We start from the raw sequence: 24,866 nt of genomic DNA on the forward strand, positions 1-24,866 counted from the left end.
TGGTAAACCTATTAAGTTTTTAACGATATTGAACATCACAGAATCAAATCGTTTAGTTGAACCAGCTGTTAAGATTCTTTAATTAAATTTAAATATGAGTACTCATAATTAATTAAGGTTAACATGGGAAACTCCAGAGCCACTGGGGCGGAGCCCTTTTGACAGATCTGCACCAAACTTCACACAAACCATCCTTGAGTAATGCTTAATAATAACTTAAAGTTTCATTACAATCTGTCGAGCGGTTTCGGAGTCCATAAAGGACAAACAAACAAACATACATTGGATTGTATATATACAAACTTTTATTTTTGTACTAGGATTTTTAATATTTTTGTTTATGGGGGTTATTTATGGCCACGAGAAATCGATTGGAGTTGGTCACAAAAATAAAGTTTCGGTCCAACAGCCCTTGGAGGTAACCATGTTATCGTCAATATCTTTTTGTAGCGGCAGTTAATAAAAACAGCTGATACGGGAGTAGTAGTCTTTGGGGGACTTAAAGAGGGGAGTAAGGAGCCTGCGCCTGCGCCTGCGGCCGCACCTCCCCCCCCCTTGCACCCCCCCCCTGCACCTCCCCCCCCCTTGCACCTCCCCCCCCCTTGCACCTCCCCCCCCCTTGCACCTCCCCCCCCTTGCACCTCCCCCCCTTGCACCTCCCCCCCCCTTGCACCTCCCCCCCCTTGCACCTCCCCCCCCTCCCCCCCTTGCACCTCCCCCTCCCCCTTGCACCTCCCCCCCTGCACCTCCCCCCCCTGCACTTCCCCCCTCCCCCCTGCACCTACCCCTCCCCCGTGCACCTACCCCTCCCCCCTACTCCTCCCCCCTGCACCTCCACCCCCCCACCCCGCCCCTGGTCATCCTGCACCTCCGGATGTGCGAGACCTCCCACGGAGAGAGGTGTAGTCAGCTGTCCCTTTGATGTTTCAATACAATGGAAAGCAATTATCAGCGGCGCTCCCTTTGATCCTAGAATAAAAAGAAATCCACTTAACGGATGATTGACGGATCCATTATTTGAGTTTCTAAAAGCTTTTACGAGACGCGGTCTCTTTCTTTGAGGTTTATTAGGCTAGGCGTCGGGGCGACGGCGGCAAAGTCTGGCTCGGTTTCTCAGAACTGTCAATTACGGATGATAAATAGTTCCATTAGTTGTGTACTAACAGCTTTTACAAGGCGCAATCTCTTTGTTAGAGCTTTATTAGACTTTATTAGGGGCTTTATTTATGCTCCTTTGTTAGAGCATTATGTGGTGGTGGCAACGTGTTTGTTGACAAAACAACAGCTTTATTATCAGCTTCCTAGAACCATCCAGGTCTCTATGGTGGATGCCTGACAGCGCTTATAAGTCTGTTACTAGCCTGCAAACCGTCTACATCAGTATCTACTTCGCGATGGAGATCAGTGCTAGAGATATGATTAATCTATCACTGAATAAAGCTTGTGTTGGCCGTAAACGTAAAGACATGCGACGTTTGCTATTGATTAACAGTGTGTTACAGAAAGCGAGAAAAGTGTTTTTAAATGAGGTATTCTTCGGTGGTCATACTTCTAATAGCGAAGAAACATCATCCACGTAGCTAGGTGGTAATGTCAGCTTGTAATTACGTCATCTTGTGATTACTAACATCAGAGTAGTTGTTGATTTATCCGCAGGAACACGCTACTGGTGGTGTCAATATCACAATACATCCGAAAATTCAGTTAGTTCCGCGAGTGCAGTGAGTACAGTCGTTACGTGAGCGGTTTGTGTTTATTAATATTATGTCTACGAGTATTGCCGATGCAGAAGAAACTATTCGCTTGATTATGGAAGAGATACATGCGATGGAAAATAACACAATTAGTACTTTTCCTATGATTCATGCAGAGGAGGAGCAGCAGCAGCAGCAACAAAATGAGAAAAAGAAAATTATCAAGAAACCTGTGAAGACGACTAGTGATGTGAAATATGTACAAACCGATAGTGGCAGCGAAATTAAAAAAAGAGAACCTGAACAAGACGCACAACATGCAGGATGGATAGTTAAATCGACAAATGATTCGCCGGTTATAATGTGGATAGACGAAGATTTTCAATACACCGTACAGAATCCCGCTAATCGAGGTCGAGTTTTATTGAAATTGCAATTATTTGACGAAGGAGTGCAAACACACAGTTCCGGCATATATTTGAATGAAAATAAAGGAGATAAAATATACAACAGTGTGAATAATTTACTGACACAATTAGAAAATTTATGGGTTGATCGTTTGACGGGAGTTCCAAAAATACACGGTGTGATACAGTCGATGATGCCACTACCCGCATGGCGCAGACCAATCGATTGCGCAATCGAAAACGGTGGAAGAATTAAACAAAGGAAGAAACGTTCTGTGGCGCCAGTGTCTATGATGCAATCGGATGAGACAAAAAATAATGTTAACAATAGCGATGATTCCAAGAAGCCACATGTTGACGCGCAGCTGCAGCCGAGGGGACGAAACAAAAAGAAACAACTACAAAAAACCGGTCTGTGCTAGAAACTTCTACAGGGGTGGATTCTGAGAAATATTGCGAAACACCTGCATTCTTCTCCCCACCACTGCGCTGTCGCTGTTGCAACAATTCATTCCTCGTCCAACCACTGTGTGGATCGAACGTGTGTACAGTTTCGCTTGACTTTAAATTTTTTAATAACTCATTTATTATGTCGAAATGCGATTCAGTCAGTGTCAATGGTAGTGGAGGTAGCAGCAGTGGTGTGATGAACTTGAAAAATGAACTCAACACCGTGCAAGTAAACACGCCGTACACGAAGATCGTCGATCTCCGTGAAGAGTGTTCTTATCGTATTGTGAAATTCGAACGAGTGACCACGCCGTACGGAGAGACTGTCATGGCCGTGCTGGAGGGACTAGTCGGCGATGAACACTACATGCGTGTCTACCTACCACGACGCTACAACGAGGCAATCACAGATCAACGCATTGACCAGTACAACAGGGGATTCGATGATAGACTTAACCTCGTCAGAAGAAGCGCTCCACCTGGCAGTAAATATACTCCATTGGAGTTTGTTTGAAACAAATTTAAATTTAATTTTTACAAAAACTACATTCATGTACATAAAATATTTTATTTTATTAACCTCAAAACTAATGAAAATTTTAATTTTCTTAAAATGATATTGTAACTTTGATAGGTTTTGTAAGTCAATACGTATAGTCACGTTGAGAGCATAATCAATTCGTCTTTTATTTACACTCCTTATTCCCTATTGTTATAAATTAGTTTGTAGTGTTGTCAGTGTAGTCAGTCAGTCAGTAGGTGAGATGGACTTGAGGTGGAAGCATCCATTTTCGGCCTTAGTAGCCGGCCCTTCAGGGTCTGGAAAATCACAATTTGTCATGCGTTTTATAGACCATGCTAATGAAATATGTGATACATATTTTGCTAACATATATTGGCATCATCCTCACTCAAATGATAATGTGCAGCAGAACAGCAGTAACAGTGGCAGAGGCAGTATTGTCCAGTATAAAAACTCTCTGCCAGACATGAACGATTTCGATGGTAGTGTACCTAATTTGATCATAGTGGACGACATGATGCGTGAAACAAACGTCAGTGTAGTGGATTTATTTACAAAAGGCTCACACCATAGGAACTTGAGTGTTTTCTTTATAACGCAGAATCTATTTCATCAGGGCCGAGGTCAGAGAGACATCTCATTGAATGCTCATTACATAGTGTGTTTTAAAAACCCCAGAGATCGGGCTCAGATAAAACATTTAGCCCGTCAAATTTATCCGGATAATACAAAATTTATAGAGGAAGCATATGCGGAAGCTACACGTGATCCACATGCGTATCTATTAATAGACTTGAAACAGTCCACACCGGATGAGATGCGCATTCGTTCGACTATCTTTCCGGACGATCCGATTAATTATGTGTACCTGCCGAAAACAAGCAATGTCAGCGGTCACAATAAATAGAAAACGTCTATAGCGGATCGGTATCAGTCGTCATGTCGCAGTGTGTCAGCATCGTCATCATCATCATCATTACTGCAAGCAGCAACAGCGTCGCCACCACCCGGTACAATGGAGGAGATTGTGGACACGTTTTCCAAATCGTACAAGCCGGACGTGCGTAATCTGTTACGATTTTTCGTCCGCGAAGGTAGTGTGATAAATTGGGATAAGAACTTTGCGGTGTATGTGCGAAATGAAAAAATTCCCGATTCAAATATCGTGGACATATTACACTGCATAGTGAGAGTACGTATGGTGGATTACATGCCCGCCGGGTGGTACGAAGTCATGAACGCGTTACGCGACATGAATGTGCCCAAGGAGTATATCAACAATTCTACAGCATTACAGTATCTGGGTGCGGGATACAGATCGTTACGTGGTGACGCAACGTCGGCTGTGGCGAGTAGTTCGATCACATCATCGACTCCGAGAACACCTATGCGCGATCGTTTACGTTCGGCTTACAATCAGCAGCGTACGTTATCCCCTACGTCACCATTGCCCTCGTTGGCGGCTCATCGAAGACAACGACAGCTTGATAGAGATCAATTACAATCGCCGTTGGACAGGTGGGAACCGTTTTCGCCGTAGTGCGGATAAATCATGAAACGAGTGTACTACAATCCCGAAGATCCTGCATCATACGGTGGTGTCACACGTCTATTACATGCGATACGCGAGAAGGAGGGAAAAGTTAAGAAGAAGAAGAGGACAAAACGGCAAACAGTGCTGGACTGGTTACGGACACAAGACACTTACACGTTGCACAGACCGGTGCGTCAACGATTCGCCCGCAACCGTTACGTGGTATTCGGTCCTGACGAACTGTGGCAAGCGGATTTGAATGATATGCGCGGTCTGAGCTCGTTCAACGATGGAGTCAACTATCTGCTGACAGTGATAGATGTGTTCAGTAAACGACTTTACGTGATAGCGTTGAAAACAAAAAGCGGCAAAGAAGTGGCCGACGCATTCGAGAAAATATTTAAAAAATCCTCTGTCACGGTACCGCGCTGTCTACAGACGGACAAGGGAACTGAGTTCACCGGCGTCAAGGTAAAACAGTTGTTCAGAAAATACGACGTTAGATATGTTACAACACAGAACCCTGACGTGAAAGCGGCGGTCGTGGAACGTGTGAACCGCACTTTGAAATCACGCATGTGGCGTTATCTTACGTATAAAAACACATACCGTTACATCGATGTGCTACAACAACTGGTGAACGCCTACAATCACAGTGCGCACAGCAGTCTGGGTACTACTGCTGACGGCAGAAGTGTACGTCCGATTGATGTGAAAAAAGAAGATAAGAAACTCGTATATCGAGTGTGGCGACACATGTACAGTAGTGGCAGCGGCATTAAGACTAAATTACCTAAGCGTAGAAAGGCAAAATTTGTGGCGGGCGATACGGTACGTATTGCAAAGGAAAAAAATATTTTTGCCAAAGGATACGAGACGAACTGGAGTAAAGAAGTGTTCGTGGTGGACCGCGAGTACGGTCATCATCCGTTACCGTTGTACGTGTTGCACGATTTGAACGGGTCACCGTTGATTGGTCGTTTCTACGAAGAAGAATTGCAAAAAGTCACCGTGCCGCCAGACCGACTGTACGATATCGATAAAATATTGGACACTAAAGGCAGTGGCCGCAGTAAGCGTTATCTCGTCAAGTGGAAAGGTTACGGCGACGAGTTCAACTCTTGGATACCGGCGTCAGAAGTGAAACAATTATAAAGGACAACAACCGCGTATCAGTGACAATGAGTAAACATAATCAGTTCTATTTGACCTTGCCCAGTAACAGTTCAATGAATTACTATCCGAACAACACAGTGGCTGATTATATAACTCAACTACCTACGTCTATCCATCTGACGGATGGTGAATGGGAAGTGGCTCTAGTTGAAGCGCATTACCCCTGTTCATTTCTGACGGTGAGCGATGATGCGAAGATATTTATCTACCATGAAGATCGCAGCGATATAGCCACTGGCGGTGCTGACAAAACCAATAAAGTCAAAGTGGACATTCTCAAAGTGGAGCCTGGCAACTATAGCGATATCACCGAGTTGATACAAGTGTTGAACACCATGGAACGCTTGAGGTTTTACGCCACTTTCATGTACGATGAAAACACCAAAGTGGTGGAAATAGCGATTCGCAGTCACGTAGTACAAATGGAATTGAGCACCGGTCTCGCGCTGCAGTTGGGGTTCGATCCTGTCGAGACGGACATGAAGACAAACAAGAAAGCCAAACTGCCGGCCAACATACAAGCCGGACTGCCGGGTGACATGTATGTGTATTGTGATTTGGTGGAGCCTCAGTTGGTGGGTGACACGGTGGCACCGTTATTAAAGATCGTCAACATCGATACGACAAACTACATGTACGGCGCGCACAAGACCGTGCATTTCACCGATCCGCATTACGTGCCCGTCATCAAGAGCACATTTGAGAACGTGGAAATTGACTTAAGGGGCAGCACAGGCGATCATCTGCCATTCCACTTTGGGACTACGTGCATGAAACTACACCTGCGCAGATCGCTCACGCTGGCATAAATATACGAGCAGCAGCAACGTAAACGGCGTCGACGGCGAAAACGACGACGACAACTAAAACGACGACAACAGCGAATACGACGGCGAATACGACGGCGAATTCGACGGCGAATACGACGGTGAATACGACGGTGAATACGACGGCGAATACGACGGCGAATACGACGGCGAATACGACGGCGAATACGACGGCGAATACGACGGCGACAACATCAACGAAGACGACAGCAACAGCATAAACATCAGTGGCAGCAACAGTAGTAGCAACAGCAGCAGCAGCAGCAACAACCACGATGAATACGAACGATCCGTATTTGGCCTACTATCGGCGACAGTTACAACAGTCGGGTAACGGTGTATCGTCCGTGTACAGAGGTGCACCGTACCAGCGCGGTCATGGCATCGGCAGTTTCCTCAGTGGACTCATGCGGTCTGTAGTGCCGTTACTAAAGTCTGGTGCAACCGCCATGGGCAAAGAGTCTTTGCGTTCAGGTGTTGGTTTCCTCGGCGACATAGTGTCCGCTGGTGGTACACAACATCCGAGGTACGCGGCCGCTGCACGCCTCAAAGAATTCACCGGCTCATTGAAACGCAGAGCCGATGACAAATTGGAACGCGTATTGAGTGGAGGTGGTCGTGCCGTCACATATAAGAAAAGACGTGTCCATCGCGTCACACCGCAGTCGTTAGCGACACTTCTCAGAGTACGGACGTCCACCGCTGCCACAACAAAACAGAGAAGGAGGAGGAGGAAGAGTATGAAAAGACCAGTTATCAATAAGGGACAGAAAAAGCGTAAAACTACAACAAAAAGACTACCTCGACGTTCCGGCGCCAGCAGCAGCAAAGTTAAAAGTGTCAATAAGAAGAGTAGAAACAGGAGGAATAGATCTACTAAAAGAAGAGTAGCAAGAGGAATACCGTCGATAGACGATATATTTAATTAGACGATATTTTCCTACTACAACAAGAACAAAAAATGTCATTCATTCATCAGAAATCGTGTGAATGTGTGAAAACCGAATTGGATTTATTCTCGTTACCGCCTACTCAGACTAGTATAGAGAACGGCAAGTGGATTCAGTACAAGCCGATCTCGTCTTTGACAGACGATTCGCCGATAGAGTTTGTCATACCGGCTAACGGAGAAGAATACACGGACTTGACGCAATCTCTGTTGCACATCGAAGCGACAATAGTGAAAGATGATGGCACAAAAGTGGAAGAGGCGTTAGTCGAAGAGATGGGACCGGTTAACAATTGGCTTCACTCGCTGTTTAGTCAAGTGGATCTGTACATCAATCACAAACTGGTGTCACCACAAAACAACACTTACGCTTATCGCGCCTATTTGGAAAATCTACTGAACTATGGCGGTAGCGCAAAAAAGTCACATCTCACCAGCACAATGTTCTACGAAGACATAGCCGACAAAATGGACGATTGCGAGGCAAACAACGCAGGACTAGTGAAACGTCGCGACTTCGTAAAGAAAAGTACGTACATCGATATGGTGGGAAATTTACATCTAGATTTGTGCAATCAAGCCAAGTTTATGTTGAATGGTGTGGAAATGCGATTGCGTCTCGTCAGGTCGAGAAACTCATTTGTCATAATGTCGAAAACAGCAACGAACTACAAGGTGCACATTCGAGAGGCCAATCTGTTTGTGCGTCGTTGTAAGATCAATCCCGGCGTGTTGGTGGCGCACAGCAAGACGCTGGAAAGTGGTACGGCCAAGTATCCAATCACACGTGTGGACGTGAAATCCATCACGCTACCGAGTGGTATTCTGGGCAAGACATTGGACAGTGTGTTTCTCGGTCAGTTGCCGAAACGCATAATCGTGGGATTGGTGGACAATGTGGCGTTCAACGGTGATTTCAAGAAAAACCCATTTAATTTTCAACACTTCAATTTGAACTATTTCGCTCTGTACATCGACGGTGAACAAGTGCCATGCAAGGCGTTGACACCGGCCTTCACGGGAGACTCGAAACTCTACGCACTCGCCTATCACACGCTGTTCACCGGCACCGGTATACAGTTCGCCGACAAGGGCAACGAGATCGGCAGATCGGCTTATCCGAACGGCTACTGTCTGATGGCGTTCGACCTGACGCCGGACATGTCGGCCGGCGAATCGAGTCACTGGAATCTGGTACGGAACGGCAATTTGCGCATCGAACTGCAATTCAAAGAAGCGTTGGCCTCCTCCATCAACTGTATAGTGTACGCCGAAATGGACAATGTAATCGAAGTGGACCGACATCGCAACGTGTCTGTGGATTTCAGCGGTTAAATACAAGAACCAACACAGAAATTCACGGCTGCCCCACCACATAGCTCAGTGTCGCACTGACCTTTGATCGTGATGGATCGTTGTTACCTTCAAGCTCCGTCGCACCGACAGAAGCAGCAGCAGCAGCAGCAATGTAGGCACAGTGATTGCACAGCTGTGGTTTTGGACCTACAGTGTTTCAAGGACAACAACAACGATTTCATAGTGAAAGAAGCCAGTGTAGTTGACGTGTCGACTGGCACATTGTTATTACATCACATCGCACGTGCACCGTTCGATCGTGACGCGTTGACTGCGGATAAACTCAGAGAGTCCTATTGGTTGACCAAACATTGTCACGGACTCGACTGGAATCGCGGTGACGTGTCATACTCCGTGTTGATCGATAAATTGCGCACTTGCCTCTCGCGTCGCAGCATCGTATATGTTAAGGGAGTGGAAAAGAAAGAATACATTATCAAGAATCTAATCACAGACGTGAACAACAACAAGTACAATAGATGGAGTGACAATATTACAAATGTGGTGGATTTGTGCGATATTGGCTGTGGTTCACTTGCTTCGATTGGCAATCTACTGTCCGCCAACGTGTTGCGATGTGGTCGACACAAAACCGTACAACACCGTTGCTCGCTCTCAAACTGTACTCTGTTACGTGGCTGGCTACTACTCACCGCTGAAGAGGCGAAAACGACACACTGCTGCCCATTGTACGATGATATATCGTCAACGACAGGAGGACCGTCACCGTCACCATCACCACCACTGTCACTTATAACACAAGCATCGATGACAGTGACGACTACATCGATCAGTAGCAACGCCAGTCTCAATACTATTCCCGAAGAAGACGAAGAAGAAGAAGAAGACGTGACACAATGAACAGTACTGACATCAAAAGATATTTGCACCAATTACCGAGAGATAGAATCACGCACATCGGAGTGTACGCATCAGACCGTCTACCGACACGTATCGAGCCTTCGACGGACATAGTGGTGAACACCATGCCACACACGGAGAGTGGTGAACATTGGGTAACCTTCTACATGGACAGTGACGCTACGCATATAGAATATTTCGACAGTTTCGGCCGTCAACCGTATCTGGCTGAATACCAACAGTTTTTAAGACGCAATTCACGTCGTTACATATCCAATAAATACCAACTCCAACGCTACGACACTTCCGTGTGCGGTCACTACTGTCTGACTTACCTGTACTGTCGCATAATGTACGTCATGACGATGAATGATTTCATACAGCTGTTTGACGGTGATACCACTTCCTTCGTGACACCCAGCAACGCTGTTAACAATGATGTTCTGGTTCGAAGACTCTTCGACATGTTTTACCACTGATTTTACTTACCTGTCTTTTATTTCTATTTGGATTGTATAAAAAGCGAATTTAAATTTGAATAAAAATAATAATATAGTTATCTAATGTACATTAGAATAAGTAATGATTGGGAAAAAATAAAAACACAAGTGTATTTTGAAAACAATGTTGGTCTTTTTATTTTCCATCATGACTCTATATAAATCAAAACAAGAACAAGTGAGTGAATATATTTTCAAAATATTTTCTGTACAATTCACAATTATCATCATAATATAAATAAGTGTATACTGATAAAATCTTTTTTTTTTCATTTTTACAATTACAGTAATGTTACAGTTGAAATAATTTGATTCTAAATTAAATATCACAGTTTCAAAAAATTATCAAATATCACAGTTGAAAAAAATTGACTTATTAAAAATTGATTCCTATATAAATTACTATTTATTAATGATAAATATTTGGTATTTTTTTTAATACATTTTACTAGTATTTGTCCGTCAATTGTCTTTGCCATCACCACCACGACGACGATCTGAGGCTTATGCACCGCAAATACGCGCACTATGTTGATGTTATTGTTGTACTGCTTCAATCTACTTCTTCGATGTCAACGTCGTTATCGCTCGCATCCATTGTCGCTGACGGTGACGATACAATGTTGCGCCGACGGTGGCATCTACTGGCGTTCCCGTTGCAGTCTTCTGGAGCCGATAGCATTGCCCGGTGCGCTGGAATTCTATAGTGGCCCCACGGTAACGTATTGACGCCGTCCTCTTCGATATAACGTTTGTCATCGTACGGCGCCATCGATCGTTTTGACACCACAACGGAGTATATTATGTGGTGCCGTGTCTGAAATCGATCGTTATCCGTGTACAAGACCCGCTGTTCTTGTAGACATCGTCTGTAATCGTCTACAGTCAGGCCATTGGCCACTACGGCGCGATTCACCCCCTTGGCTCGTTTCACAGGTGGTGTATCGTCGCCGACACCGTCTTCGCTGCTACCGGTCCGCAGGAACATGAAGCAGTACAGTTTCGCCATCAGGCCGATGAATTCACTAATGATCACCCCGTTGGCTTCGTCCTTGAATTTCCCCAGGACCCGGGCGTTGGTCGGATCGTAGCAGATATGGTCCCGGGGATAGTTGCTGGTGTCGAAGTCGTCCAGGTGATTCACCATGTCCTCGTACACGTCTACGGTACGGATTAAATAGATCAGCCCGTCAGTGTCAATGTAGAGAAGTCTGAGCCGATCTATTCCATACCGCTCTTGCAGACGGTAGTGGAAACCGTACATCCACGTCTTACTGTGGTCCAGAATGCACATACCCGCGTACACCGGCTTGTCCAAGATGACGCGGACTTTCTTCATGTGTAGTAGGGCCAAGTCTTTGTTGTACCACGTCCGGTCACTGAAATTAGACTTGGCCACGTACTTGGTGTACGTCTTCGGGTTTGTAGCCAATTTGATGTTGATATGTTTTCTTACATTCTGGAGGCTCATACCATAGACAGCGTTGACCATAAGCTTAAATAATTCTACCTCAAACTTGTTCTTGGCCTGCTGCCTTAGACTGGTATTCATCGCCACGTACGGTTGTAGCCATTTTCGCTGCTTGAAGCGCAGAACACGATGTATCCGACGCACACGCAATCCGTTGTCCATCGCCTGCTGAAGTGCTCGATAATGGATTACGTATGCGTCTTTATCAAACAGGGTGACCATTAGTTTTGCAGATTTGCCTACGCTGTATGTTCGGAGGACGTCATCCGCATATGGCAATTGGTCTCGAGGTGCTTTACGCAGTTCCGGACAGAACGGTAGGTCTCGGTGTTTGTCATGGAGTTGAGGGTCTCGTGGATACTCCAAATCCACCTCCAGGACGTAGCCTACATCTCCGTCTGCCGGTATGTCCTCGATGACCAAATTGTCTATTTCCTGACGCGACAGCCACTCGAAATCTTTGTACGGGAGCGACTGGGACATGGCCCATCCGTATAGGTTGTTAGCGTCGTAGTACATAATATAATCTCCATATTTGCTGTTATTGCTATTGTTGTTGTTAATGTTATATACGGCGCTAACACTAGTCGCAGGTGCGAACCGACCGTCTCGGCTGACGCCATCTTCCAATCGCCTCTTGTTGTTGTTGCTGCTGCTGCTACCACCTGCTGATGTTGAAGGATTGTTGACGGTGGTAGCGTTGGTATATTTATTATTGGCGACAGCGTGTCGGGTTGCGCACTGGGTCAAGCCGCCCCGGATCCCTTTCTCGAAGAACAGGTACATATCTACGTCCTGTAGGGTATCCAGGGTCACGTCAGTTTTAAAGAGCATCACGTCCCAAGCGTACGACGGTAAGGTCAACCAGTGGGCTGGATCGAGGTCGTAGTGTTCCAGACACTGGTCCCGAAAACCCTCGAAGACGTCCGCCAACAGCAACACGTCTGTTTTCAAATACAAGTCGGCGTAGTCTCCGAGGGTGTTGCAATTAAAATGTGACCATACGCGTCGGGCGTGAGCGTAATCCTCTTCTTTTACGTCCTCCTTGCGTATGCTGTCTCTGAAGGATTCCGGTGGAGGTAACACGTTTTCGTCCAATACCGAGAGTGACGTTACGTACTCGTATGGAAAAACTCCTTTGCGATGTACTAATGCAAAGTCAGCATCGTCAGGGAAAAATGATTTGGTAATGTGAAGATTTTCTATTGGCATTAGGGAAACTAAATTTGACAGGGCTCGGGACAAAAATCTATAAGAGTCTACAAATCGGAGTGTGAGTCGGTTGTGACGATTCGCACCGTCATGTACGAATCGTTTGCTAAAAGATATGTATTTTTCTTCTGTGTTGGCGAGTACGTTTACGTCACCCCCGTCTATGGCCAGCTCTCTTACCACAAAATGAGCATCATAATTGCTCAAATTGTGGAAGTAGCAATGTATCGTGTCTTGCTCCTTGAATTTTAAATTGCAAGACCGATGAGCTGCACCTCGAAACGTGTAGGGGGGTGAGTGTTGGTGATCACGAACTTTCGGATCGTTTCGGCCGTCACCGTCATCGACGAATGGTTTCTTACAGATGTGACATCTGGTGGCGGCACGAAACTCCGCTTCTTGCTGCGCATCTAATCGTGGTTCGGTCCGGCGTGTTTTGTACAAAACATCTCCTATACGCCGGACGTCTTTCTTGATGGATTGTATGAAATGATGCGCAGCATTCTCACCCCTATAGAGACGAAGTTCCGAAAACGTGTTACCGTGGTCCTCTTGATCGGCTCCTAACCTGTGGCTATCACGAACGTAGTAAGCGTACGCGTACGGTCTGTGAACCTTCCTTGTCCTGACATGTTCAGAATCCGGTCTATTGTTCTTGTGATGATGGTGATGTGGCTTTCCCCCTCGCCTTGTTGCTGGATCTTCATCCGGAGGGGGGACGGTTGGTGGATCTGTGAGAGGTCGGTCGTCTTCTCGATCGTATGGTACGAGCGCACACTCGAAGTCAGCATAGATAGTGAATCTCTGTCGCTGTGTACGCTCGTACCTATCAAACTTAATATGTTTCTTCGGAGCCAGATCGGTGCGCAATGGCGCGTGGTCTAAACAATACTTCTTGTGGTCTGCAAGTCGCTGCTCACCCCGTTTACCGACGACTGTCGGTCTGTTGTCAAAATGAGCGAAACAGCGCTTGCAGACATAGACTTTTCCGTGACATCTGGTGATCTGACTCCGGACCAACCTCTCGAAGTCAGCAATGAATGCATAGTGTGTAGAATAGTCATCTGTCAGGTACAAGAGGTCGAAATGGTTGTCGAGTTCTCGGTCTACTACACGGAGTGGATATACGATGTATTCGTACTTTGTTGTCAATTGACCATCTCTCCGTGTAGTCCGGACCCGATCCAATCCGTACACGTTCACGCTTACTCCAGCATTCCTCTTCTCGAATGTCGGGATCTGTTCAAGCTGTACGGGGAAAGATATTTTAGTGAAATCTAAGTTTATTCGCGCACGGAACTCAGGTGGAAAGTCCGTGGCGTCTAACTGACGATTAAACGAATGTTGAATGAATTTAGATAGAATAGCGTACATAAAACATTTTTGATCCCGATCATTCCGGACGTTGATCACGGCTCTTTTTGCGGCGACGCACTGGGGCAATGGAACGTATGAACTGCCTCCGAGAGGACGATAAACATTTACTCGGATTTCCATATCGATTATCCTCCCGAAAGTCCAGCCCGAGCCCTTCATTTCACACGTCTCCTTTCCATCCACTAACTTCTGAAACAACTGACCGCACAGGTCTTCAATGTCAGTGGACCGGAAGACGGCGACGTTCTTGGTTTTGAAAGCGCGTCGACACGTTTGGTCGTGAACGTTCGTAAATTCACAGTCCAGCCACAGGTTAGTCTTGATGGCAGTCACGTTTTCTAATATGCGGTGCATAAGCGTAACTACCTGATCAAACAAAGTCGTCAGAAATTCCGGGATAGTAAGCCAAGAGGGCGCTTCGTTACGTAGGCGATACGTCTTCAGACGCCCAAGAAACGCCGTCTCGACTTCCTCAAAGTCATCTGGTGAAATGTTTGCCGGAATTTCTGACGGTTCATCACCATCATCATTATCCCTAATACTACTACTACTACTACTAGTGTTTAAGTTGTTACTATCACCACCTCCATATTGAATACTATTATCGTTTAAGTTATTGTTGCTGACCGAAGGACCAGCAGAGGGAGGTGGTGATGGTGGAGAATCCACAGTGCCCCATATCCGCACTTTCTCAGCAACGCAGTGGAAGCGGGAATGTCTGTTCAAATGGTAATGCGTTTTGAATACTCTATCACACTTGGGACACTGGAATCTCCGTAGTGGTGATAATAATGATGATGATGATGATGTCGTCGCAATCACTACCGGACAATTGGTCTCCCTATGTCGATTCAGGTTAAAATTTCTCGTGAAGGAAAGTCCGCAGTCCGGACAATTGAAACACACTGTTGGGTTAAGTGGTGATGGCTGTGGGGGTGGGGATGTTGGCTGCTGCTCCTGCTGCTGCTGTTGTTGCCAGGGACGCCAGAGATGCTGCTGCTGCTGCGGCGGCTGCTGCTGCTGCTGCGGATGCTGCTGCTGCTGCGGATGCTGTTGCACTGCTGGTTCTGGCTGCGGCAATGGCGAATCCGAAGTAGACAGATCTATGATAAACAAATAAAAGAAAACAATTTGATTAGTATAAAATAAAAAGTAATACTTCTTATAATTGATAATAAAAAAATTGTCATAATACTGAAATCTGTCTAAAAAAATTGTCTTAATATTGGAATCTGTTTGATAAGTGAATGTAATAATTATTTATATTTATTTCCATTTGGTTCCATATTGATCTGGTCTCATCTTAATATGATGGTTCTGACTTTTTTTCATTCACAATTATAAAAACTGCATTAAATTCGAGCTTCTGTATTCTTCAATCAAGTTCTAATCTTGACGTTAAAATTGTAAAAATTAATATTTATATTACATACCAATAATATCCGGAATGGGTGGCGAGTTGTGGCCTACATCATCACCGTCGAAATTGACAGGCAACTCGTGGTCAAAATGCAATGATGGGCCAGCCGTCACGCTCTGCTCTTGCATGGTAAGGGTATCAGAACGGTTCTCTGCAAGCAAATGAAAACTGTTGTCAAGGTGTTATAATTTATAAAATTTAATAAAATAGAATATGGATTGTAGCAATCTCAGTCTCTCTCTCTCTGTAAAAAAATGTGCAATCTGTTTTCTTCTTCTTCAATGTTTTCCGTTGTAAATTTTTACATTATTATTTATTATCAACAAGTGATCTCTATTCCATTAAATTAGATTCCATTTAAATAAAAATGTTCTACTTCTTCATTATTATATAAGTATTTAAATTTTATTTAATACAGTATATCAAATTATCTTCATCTTCCTTGTCGTAAAAATAATAAAATGGTAAAGACATATATACATTTTTTAATTCAATTAATAATTGTATAATAAACAAACCTTCCGGTAATTCAACGATTGGTTCCATCGCCAGGCTATTATCGTCTTTGTCATTGTCGTCGAAGACCTCTTCGATCCTCAAGACGTCGCTGACTTTGTCGTTGTTCTCGTTGTCATCGTCGCTGTTATTCTCCGGCGTCTCAAACCGTCGAGGGTGAGTCTGCGGCGGAGAATGTGGCTGCGGCGACGACTGTGGTGGTGGCGGATGTGGAGCTCGGCCAGATCCGTGAGTCACCGCATAGTGTCGTTGGAGATTGCTCCGACGGGAAAACGAAACGCCGCACCAGTCGCAAGCGTATCTCACCATTCGCAGGTGGACCGTGCGCAAGTGGCGCGTGACGCTATCCCGCCGTGAGAATTCCCGATGACACACGGTCGGACCCAGTTCCGCCGCCGCTGGTGGTGGACCTCCGAATAAATATCCATCCATCTGCGACAATATCATGCTCACGTTAACCGATTGAATAAATTAAATAATCAGTTGGTTAACCGTAAATACTGAACTAAAACCACGCGTGTGTAGTATGAAATATGACCTGAGATTGTCCTGAACTGTCATCACGTATTTAAATAAAAATTCCAATTTCAAAAAATTAAAATAAAGTAAATACTTATCAATTAAAACTTTGAATAAGGTGAATCAATTTTTTTTTATTTGTTCAATGTAGTGTACAGTTACAACTAAATTTTACTATTGTGTCAGATAGACGATACTAACGTTACACACTATGCTAATCTCACTCACATATCGGCTTGTATTTAATTAATCATAAAAAGGAACTCTCCATCTATACTAACATTGGCTACAACTCTTCTTTTGAACGATATATGTTAGAGACTCCTAAATGTAAAAGAATGATAAAAAAGAATTCATATATTTATGGAAACATTTTAAAAAACAATATTAGAAGAAAGGTTTAAAAAATAAATATATATGAAACTAATATATTTAACTTAAATATTGAAAATGTTGTACTCAATGTTTAAGTAGATATGTTAAAGACTCGTAAGAATAGTAAAAAAATCTTTAAACGAAATAAATATTGATTTTAGGTTAAATGGATGAATAATGTTACATAATATACATAATATAATATATATTTAACCTCGTCCATTACATCTGTTAAAAGTAAAAAAAAAAAAATAATAATAATAATAATACTATCACACACTCACTATATAAATATTATTTCGAGTACTTACGGCTTTTAATCACAATAATCCAATGTGCACAAACAATGATGCAATAGTTGTAGCTGCTGCTCGAACACACAACCTATCACACTGAACACCAAACCATAACTGAGGGTCTGCTGTAGGGACGTGACACACAAAGACGAATCTTCTACGTCGCAGTGTCAGGCACTGGCAGGTACGGTGTATTGGAATGGAAACTTCCAGGAATTTTAAACTAAGAATAGAGAAAGATCTAGTGGTAAACAACAGGTGTTCCTTTGTCGGCGTCAATCAAAGGAACGTTCTCGAAGGGATCCTTTGTAAGTGGACTAAACAAACCTTTTTAGATGCTTGTCACGATTTGCTCACCTTCGTCAAATGTAATGGTCTTACTAAAAGCTTTTAGAAACTCAACTAATGGATCTGTCAATCACCCGTTAAGTGGATTTCTTTGTATCCTAGGATCAAAGGGAGCGCCGCCGTTAATTGCTTTCCATTGTATCGAAAGATCAAAGGGACAGCCGACTACACCTCTCTCCGTGGGAGGTCTAGCACATCCCAGGATGTGCCAGTGTATCGAAAGATCAAAGGGAGTGCCGCCGTTAATTGCTTTCCATTGTATCGAAAGATCAAAGGGACAGCCGACTACACCTCTCTCCGTGGGAGGTCTGGCACATCCCGGAGGTGCCGGATTGCAGGGAAATGGAAAGTGGAGATACTGGATAGTGAAGGGGGGAGGGGATGTGCAGGATTGAAGCAAATGAAACTATCGAATGAAACAACCGAATGAAACAACCGAATGAAAACAACCGAATGAAAACAACCGAAAGAAAACAACCGAATGAAAACAACCGAATGAAACAACCGAATGAAACAACCGAATGGAACAACCGAATGGAACAACCGAATGAAACAACCGAATGAAACAACCGAATGAAACAACCGAATGAAACAACCGAATGAAACATCGAATGTGGGGAGGTGCCATGGGGGGGGGGAGGTGCAAGGGGAGGGGGAGGTGCAAGGGGAGGGGGAGGTTCAAGGGGAGGGGGAGGTGCAGGGGGAGGGGGAGGTGCAGGGGGAGGGGGATGTGCAAGGGGGGGGAGAGGTGCAAGGGGAGGGGGAGGTGCAAGGGGAGGTGCAAGGGGAGGGGGAGGTGCAGGGGGAGGGGGAGGTGCAAAGGGGGGGGGAGGTGCAAGGGGGGGGGGAGGTGCAAGGGGGGGGAGGTGCATGGGGGGGGAGCAGGAGGCGGGTGGTGGAGGTGGAGGCGGTGGCGTTGCTCCCCTGCTCCCCTCTTTAACTTCTTCAATACCTACTACTTACGGGTATTTTTTGTTTCAATCTATAAATTTATTTAGGTGTATTAAAATGTTTTCTTTGTATCGCCACAATTTTTTTTATATCGATTACCGTATATAATAAATATTTATTTAGGTAAATAGCTTATCTAATAAGTTTAATGTTTAATGAAATCCGATCTTGCTCGGTCTCCTGGTACTATATATATCTGTGTGTCCGTGAACGCGATAACTTGAATAATTTTTGTCCGATTATGATGAAATTTGTTTCAGGTGTAAGGTGGGATGAACTTAAATGAGTTTGATCGTACCATGGGAAGGGGTTTTTTACGGGGGGTTTTATGGGGTAAAGATTATTTTTTTCTTATTTTTGACCCTCAAAACACAAAATTTCCTAATTTCTCTCTAGACGTTTTTAAAGAGTTTAAAAAACAAATCAAAGTGTTTTGTACAGTTATTGGTAACAGAAATAATTCAAAAAATTGTAAATGTTATTCTTATAGAGAATATTGTAAAATGTTATAGTTTGATTGTTTTTAGCGAATTTCCCATATAGGGAATAAGCTGTTACCGTAGTACTCATGGTAAGACCTGGACCCGGGACCGATTTATTTTTCATTTTGAGGTGCCTAGAGGCCAAAAACACCATCCGTTCAGATTCATATATATATATATATATATGTCCTTTAGCTTATACATATATAACTCGAGCAAAAATGATCCGATTTTGATGAAATTTGGTACAAACGTGTAAACCTACATTTATTTGAACGAGTTCGCGAACCAGCATGATTGGACTATGGGAACGGGGTTTTATGGGGTAAAAATAGGTTTTTCCCATTTTTGACCCTAAAAACACAAAATTTTACAATTTCGTAGAGAAAAAAAAAACAAATAATTTAGTATATTGAAGCGTTATTGTGCGCCTAATGGTTACGGAGAAAATTCCAAAAAACTGTAAATTTAAAATCCCCATGTTATTCTTATCGAAAATAAGTCAACTGTTGTAGTTTGCTTGTTTATGAACATATCTTGGTCGAATTTGGAAAATACATTAATTTCTTACTAAACTATTAACATTAAAAAACCACCTTTTTACCCTCCCTGTTGCAGCAAACCTAAGTACTTGTTAAACTAATTCTATTTAAATAGGGAATAAATATGATATTTTTAAGGAGGCATTTTAAAGGCTAATGGAAATTCGCTTAGTCTGCAGGTTTGCTGCGGCGGGGGTATTTTTTATATATTTTGATCAAACTTGGCAAATTTATTTTATATTAAGCTATTAATTTACTAAAAAAAAAACACACTTCATTAGTTTCTTTGTAGCAAACCTCGTTAGCAAAACTCATTAAGAGTGAAAATTTAAAAACGTACGTTTTCATGTCCCTGGCCTTTTACTTCGTAGATACTGGATTTGTAGTTTATTATTATGTGTTTTAATATTTTTTGGGACGGGGGCAACATGTTACACACATTTATTTGGTTTTAAATAGGTTCTAGGTATTTTTTTCGTATTTTCAAAGTCTCGAAATTCACGACCATGACGTGTCCCTAGGGTACATTTTCCAACTTTCACACTGTTTTTAGACTAATTATTCATGCCGAAATATATAAAGCCATATTTTTATGTCATCAATGGTTATTAAACTTACAAAAAAGGAGCATATTATAATTTTATTGTCATTGCAAACTGACTACCATGACAAAATAAGTCTGTCCCTCGATTTGGCGTCACGACCATTTGGGAAAAATTTTCAACTTTGGAGCACGACAGTGGCAAGCCTGGCGTCGATGGAGTCAGTTGGTTTTAGAGACTAGTTCAGGGTGTACGTCAGGATTGTAGTGCCGGTCGTTTCGAGTTGAAAGGAGGAATAACAAGATTAATAAAGGAAAGATTGTGTTTTTTGTAATTTTGGTGTGTCCATGACCGTACGTAGTCATTCGATGAAGTAGACATGGTGTTAATTTTTGTGTATAAGATATTTCAATTGCTAGATTAACCTAGAAGTCCACTTTGTATCCTCGAACATGAGGTGCAGGGCTACCATCAGAACAGAGCCAAATAATACGTAATTTCACGACCAAAGATTCACGACCATCGCGGTTTTTTTCACGACCAATCCAGCCTTATGGATTATAGTGTGTTTGGTCGTGACAATAACTTTAATATAATTGTAAATTGAACAGTTTAGTTCAATTGAAACACATATTTTTATTATAACTAACAGTATAATTGAAGGATTGTTTAGAAAGATTTAGATTATTTCAGAAAATTCACGACCGTACCGCTTGTCCCTGACCATCACGTTTATGATTTCTATCATAAAAATTTCAAAAATTAAAATATCGTCATATTTCAATGTTTTATACACAAAAGAAGCAAACCTCTATACAAACATAACGATTTTTCGGGTCTCAGGTAAGTTTTTTCGTAGTTATACAAACTTAAAAAGTTTTTTTTGTTTTTTTTTTTAATTTTTTGAGTTTTTTTATTTTTTTCTAGAAAGACCAAATATACCAAAAGCTCAGTGACCTTTTTATTGTATAATGGTCATAAAAGTAAATTAGTTTATAGCAAAACATAGTTATAAAAATAGTATTAACTATTTTTAATATTCATTTAAACGTCTGTTATGGTCGTGACAGGATTTTGTGTTTTTCCACTAAAAATGCTCTTTTAAAAAAAAAACTACCAAAGATATTGCGTTACCATGGACATTTTATGAAACTTTAAATGTTAATGAAATAAAAAAATAATAAGAGTTTTGAAAAAAGGGGAAAAAAATTTACAAAGTGCTTTTCCTGAAAACGTACGTTTTTAAATTTTCACTCTTAAACGTAATGTTATATAAATAGATTTAATTCAAAATCAATTTAGACAAATGGAAATTGGCTTAGTCAGCAGGTTTGCTTCAGCGGGGGTTTTTAATGTTTCAGTGATACTGGTATTTTAGGTAAATAAATGAGACAATGCAAATAGGTTAATACAAGTTTCAATGAATGTTTATGTTTTGTCAAATTTGTTACCAACAGGAAACGGTTTATATAAGTTTTGATTCGGTTCTTTACCAAGGGAAGTAGAACATTCTTCTGTATCCATTAGTTTTTATTTTTTACTCATTAAGCCCTTTAGGTTCACTATCTCATAAACCCATGCTAAAAAGGATTATTTATCATGTTGATGAGAAACCTAAGCATGGTCCAACATTGGTTGTAGCGTTGTAGCTGAAAGAGAAGTTGGCTGACTTGGGCCAAACTGTGATACTATGCAACAGTCCGTAATCCTTTCAAACTGACTAAGAAGGAATTTTCCTAAGGGTGTTTGGTCAAAAATTTGATCTTGTATTTTTTGTTATTGTTCAATTATACTAAAAATTAGTGATACAAATATATAAAAAATATTTTTTTATGTTGAATATTAAGGGAGATGAAGCTTGAAAGTAGTAAATTTGTCATATTTTGGTACCAATTCACAGGGGGATGGGTAATGCGATTCTCACCAAAATTGTCATGCAGGTGTGAAAAAATAAGATATTTATCACTAGCTATTTAAAATTGTTTTTTTTTATTTTAAACTTGTTTTTATATTTTAAAAATAGCTTGTCTTTGGGTAAAATTCCTCTATATGTTGGAACTTTTTAAAATGTGATATGTTAACTCGTTTGGGCTGTGAATTCGTACCTTTGATGCCTTGCGCTGGCAGTGCACTACTTGTTGACAGTGTGCCGAGGCTATAGAATACAACGATAAATGTTTTCTGTTATGTTACATGATGTTAATATATTTTATAGCTCTGGTGTGAGTGTGTCGCCAGTGCAAGGCATCAAAAGTACTAAATCACAGCCCAAACGAGTTAACGTATCACATTTTTTTTTTTATTCCAACATTTAGAGGAGTTTTACCCAAAGACAAACAGCTACAGTATTTTTAAAATTTCAAAATTTGTTTCAATATTTTTAAAATTTTTCAAAATATAAAATATTTAACCAAATTTTAATTTAAATAGCTAGTGATAATTATCTTATTTTTTCACACCTGAATGCTAATTTTGATGAGAATCGCATTACCCATTCTGACCAAAATATTAAAAAAAATTACTACTTTCAAGAAAAAAATATTTCTTATATATTTGTATCTCTAATTTTTAGTATAATTGAACAATAACAAAAAACACATCACATTTACGACCAAACGTCCTTAAAAGTTACCTTTGCCATGACTTTAAATAAGGTGCATCGACACTGGACAGACGCTTACAAAGGAAGGATTGTACGTGCGAGACCCCACCCACATTTTTTTACACATTCAGTTTTTGTGGCTTTGTCAAGGGTGCGCTTTTTCAGTGAAAATCATGTCTGTATAAAAACAAAGCCATCAACACAAAAATCGTAAATGGCCATATATTATATTGAATATTGAAGTAATCAAAGATTGTATAGTCAAGGAGTTATGGATTTTTTTTCAAAGGGTAGTTGAAACTAAATTTGAAATGTATTTAAGTATTCAACAAGCCATTAGAACATCTTTCTATCAAAATCTATTTTGTTCAGTAGTAAGCAATGAGGAATGTGAGAGATTCTACATTTACCAGTTAAGAGGAGGAATAGGAATAATAACAAAGAATTCAAATTATATGTTTAAATTGTCTCACGACGGATGAAAAATTCTAACATCTTTTAAAAGAAAAAACAAAATGTTGTTTTGATTCACATGATTATGCCCTAAATTTGTTGTTAAAGTCATGTAAAGAAGTCGAGAAATCCATAGAAGAAGTTTTATTCAAACAGCGTTCTCAGAAAAACAGCATAAAAATATAATGAGCAATGCAGGACCTAAAGCAAAAGATGATACATTTAATGTATTTCTGAAAAATTACATAATCAAAAAGATCTTGTTTGTTTTTGATCTCATAACAGTACAGTAAACCCATGAATAACCAAAATAAAGGAAACAAAGACCTTTCGGTTGTTCAATGGTAGGGGTTTAAAAGCTATGCCTATTTAATAAATCTAAAATAGTTTTTTAAGTGATTTTAGTTACTGACTTGTAAAACTGTAAACACAAAATGTATTTCTTAAAATCAACAAATTATGCTATAGGGAAGTACCTACCATAGCTATTGCCATAGGCAATAGATGTAGAAAGACCTACATCTGGGAAGGATTTACTTTTAAATTTTGATGTCCCCAGAGGCCAAAAACACTATTTGTTCAAACTTTTACAAATGTGTTCGTGAACACAAACAATAAATTGAGTAATTTTTCAATTTTGATGGAATTTAGCATGAAAGGCTGGGTGGGTTAACTTTAATGAGTTGGCAAACCAGAAAGACAGGTCATAGACCTTTAAAATTTTCCAAAACTTGATTTTTTTTTAATTTTTAACCTTTTTAAAATGGAAATGCTCAATTTTCATTACAGCAATCTATTGGAGCTTAAAAAGAAACAATTTTGAAGGCCTACCTTAAAGCATGTTTGTACAATAATTGAAGGTAAATAGAAAATAAAAAACTGTACTTTAAAAATTCCATGTAATTTTCATGGAGAAAAATCTGTTGTAGTTAGCTTGTTTAACCCTTAGAGTGCCAGGCGAGAAATAACAGTAACGCTCAAAAAATGCCAATGATTTTTCCCGAAGGTCGCGCTAAAAATGCCGAGCGCGATCTGGCGATTTTTAGGTTAAAATTTCGTAAAAATCGAATTTTCGATATTTCGACCAACGAAAATCGATGTATCGCATCTAGTAACTTTCGACTCAATGTTAATATATGGGTTAAAAGAATCCGAGTATCCATTCGGTTGTTATGACAACTGTTCGATCATTACGAAACGTCCGGTCAGCCAGACGTTGGCACTTTTGGCTCGTTCTAAAAACGTCCGGTCGACCGGACGTCGGCACTTTTGGCTCGTTTTAAAAACGTAAGGGTTAAGGTTACCATTTTGCTAAAAAATGTGGCAAATTTATTGATTTCATTCTATACTAATAACGTTTTATAAAAAAAAAACAAAAAAAACACACAAACAGACAAACAACCGACAATCAGTCAAATTATAATTTGCTTAGTCTGCAGGTTTGCTGCGGAATACGTATTTTTAACTCCATCCACATCACGGT

At 41.5% G+C, this 24,866-nt stretch overlaps 2 protein-coding genes across 2 annotated transcripts; both read left to right on the forward strand.

Annotated features, from left to right (window-relative positions):
- Positions 1–4,626: 4,626 nt before the first annotated feature.
- Positions 4,627–5,763, forward strand: LOC129004886 (uncharacterized). Its single transcript, XM_054433580.1, has one exon. It carries the CDS (start codon positions 4,627–4,629, stop codon positions 5,761–5,763), a length of 1,137 nt encoding a protein of 378 aa, XP_054289555.1.
- Positions 5,764–7,572: 1,809 nt separating this feature from the next.
- On the forward strand, positions 7,573–8,895 carry LOC129004888 (uncharacterized protein F54H12.2-like). The gene has a single exon (XM_054433581.1). It carries the CDS (start codon positions 7,573–7,575, stop codon positions 8,893–8,895), a length of 1,323 nt encoding a protein of 440 aa, XP_054289556.1.
- Positions 8,896–24,866: the final 15,971 nt, after the last annotated feature.

Source organism: Macrosteles quadrilineatus, unplaced genomic scaffold, assembly GCF_028750875.1.
Source record: "Macrosteles quadrilineatus isolate MER2022 unplaced genomic scaffold, UCM_ALF_1.0 Scaffold_12__1_contigs__length_5162894, whole genome shotgun sequence".
Lineage (NCBI taxonomy): Eukaryota > Metazoa > Arthropoda > Insecta > Hemiptera > Cicadellidae > Macrosteles > Macrosteles quadrilineatus.

What these genes read in the sequence shown, in the direction of transcription:
- LOC129004886 (XM_054433580.1), top strand. Translation starts at nt 4,627, where the DNA reads ATGAAACGAGTGTACTACAATCCCGAAGATCCTGCATCATACGGTGGT.
- LOC129004888 (XM_054433581.1), top strand. Translation starts at nt 7,573, where the DNA reads ATGTCATTCATTCATCAGAAATCGTGTGAATGTGTGAAAACCGAATTG.